The sequence below is a fragment of the Petaurus breviceps genome, unplaced genomic scaffold, assembly GCF_028583685.1.
Source record: "Petaurus breviceps papuanus isolate PSGF00001 unplaced genomic scaffold, PetGlider_PUasm1.0 99, whole genome shotgun sequence".
Taxonomy (NCBI): domain Eukaryota; kingdom Metazoa; phylum Chordata; class Mammalia; order Diprotodontia; family Petauridae; genus Petaurus; species Petaurus breviceps.
The window spans coordinates 3,067,054-3,069,108 of record NW_027187465.1 but is presented as its reverse complement, the minus strand read 5'-3'; the positions used below and the strand labels follow the sequence as shown (position 1 = coordinate 3,069,108).

The 2,055-nt window shown below is 51.7% G+C and overlaps 1 protein-coding gene across 1 annotated transcript in view; it reads left to right on the top strand.

Annotated features, from left to right (window-relative positions):
• Positions 1-1,591, top strand: part of NEFH (neurofilament heavy chain) — a 9,232-nt gene extending 7,641 nt beyond the window's left edge. Inside the window, 1 exon segment of the mRNA XM_069081916.1 lies at positions 1-1,591. This exon segment is cut by the window's left edge and continues 10 nt beyond it. Coding sequence (XP_068938017.1) covers positions 1-943 — 943 coding nt within the window. The 3' untranslated portion in view covers positions 944-1,591.
• The last annotated feature ends 464 nt before the right edge of the window (positions 1,592-2,055 follow it).

The following is a 2,055-nucleotide window of genomic DNA, read 5'->3' as shown; positions in this document are numbered from 1 at the left end:
CAAGACCCCAGTGAAGGAGGAGGTCAAGTCTCCTCCTGAGGCCAAATCTCCAGAGAAGGCCAAGACCCCAGTGAAGGAGGAGGTCAAGTCACCCCCTGAGGTCAAGTCTCCAGAGAAGGCCAAGACCCCAGTGAAGGAAGAGGTCAAGTCTCCCCCTGAGGTCCAGTCTCCAGAAAAACCCAAGACCCCAGTGAAGGAAGAGGTCAAGTCTCCCCCTGAGGTCAAGTCTCCAGACAAAGCCAAGACCCCAGTGAAGGAGGAAGTGAGGTCCCCAGCAGACATCAAATCCCCGGTAAAGGCTAAATCCCCAGAAAAGGAAGATGTAAAATCCCCTGAGAAAGAAGACAAAGAGAGTGCCCCAAAGAAGGAAGCAGTCAAGTCCCCGGGTGCACCTGTCAAAGAAGAAGGAAAACCTCAGGAGGTTAAAGTGAAAGAACCTCCCAAGAAAACAGAGGAGGAGAAAGGCCCAGCCAAAGCAGAAGAAAAGAAAGACAGCAAGAAAGAGAGCCCCTCAAAGGAGGCCGAGGAGAAACCCAAGGAGCCTCCTTCAGCCCCTGCAAAGGGGGAAACCAAGGAGAAGGAGCTGGCAAAGCCCCAAGAGAAGAAGGCAGAGGAGAAAAAGGGGCAGGAGCCACCCAAGGCAGAGAGCGAGCCCAAAGCCCCCAGCCAGCCGGCTACAAAGGGACCCGAGAAACCAAAGCCGGAGGAAAAGAAAGCAGAGGGCAAGGCAGCTGAGCCGCCGAAGCCTGAAGAGAAACCCCACACTGACCCCGGAGCCAAAGAGGAGGGCAAGGCTCCTCCCAAAGAACCCGCCAAAACAGAGGCCCCCAAACCCAGCAAGCCCAAAACGGAGAAGGTGGAGAAATCCTCTAGCACCGACCAGAAGGAGAGCAAAGCCTCCGAGCAGGTGCCTGACGACAAAGCCAAGAAGGGCGATAAGTAACCACAGGGATAAGGTATGGAAACACCCACCAGGAGCAGCCAAAGAAACTCAGACAGGTCAATGGACTCTAATTTATTTTATTTCTGCCTCCCACAAGAGACCGTGCTCAGACTGCAGGGTGCCCTCCTTTTCTAAGCTGGAATTCCTGGTAGCAATACATAGGAAAAGAGGGAGAGAGGAAAACCAGATCCCCTGGGAGGTCCCCCACCCACCTACCCAGCCCCCTAACCCTCAACCCGATGATGGTCAACTATGTTATGATAGCTTAACTAGCAGAATGTGATATATGCCGAATGCCACATGTAAACACTTGACTATTTAAAACTGCCCCTCCCCCTCCCAATAAGTGCATTTATTTCCTGTATGTGCAATCAGTCGATGGACAAATGCAATAATGAATGTACGCACCGTTAGAAGATGCATTATGCTTGAGATGTCTTAAAATGGTACAGATGCCTTTTTTTGTTTATTTTCCAAAGGAAATCTGTCGGCCCCCCTGGTGCAGAGACGGCTCTGCTGAAGGGTGGGCCCAGAGGATGCAGGGTCAGCCACACAGTGTCAATCACGCCACAAACTCAGAGGAGCACCGTTCAACTTGAGGCCACTTTCAATTGCTTGTGTGCAATAAAACAAGAGTGCTTATAAAAACTGGGAACTCCCGCTATTTTATTTCCCTTCTCCAGAGGAGGATGGTGGGAAGGGGGTGAAGGGAGAGAGGAAACTGTTAAGATTCCATGGAGGCCCTGGCCATGCAGGCTATGGAGGCAGGTCTAGATGTACCCGGGAACAAAGGTTCTTAGATTTCTAGCCACAGGACTTGGCCAAGGCCCTTTAGCCCTTGTATGGGACAGAAGTTGCCTCCATATTTCTGGTAACAAATGATGTTCTTTGCGGCTGGTATGAGCTTGTGCGTTGCTTTTCTGAGAAATGGGGATGGGGATTGAGGAGGCGGGGAGGAGGTAAGCTGCCTGCTTCAAGGAGTTGTCAAGCTCCTCAGGAGATGGAGAGTTACGGAGTGGGCCCACAGAAGTGGGAGGCATTTCCTGTTAGAGAGATCAAGTTGCTTCCACATCTTGGCCCTGGCTTTCTTTGCTATAGGAAAGAGGAGCCTT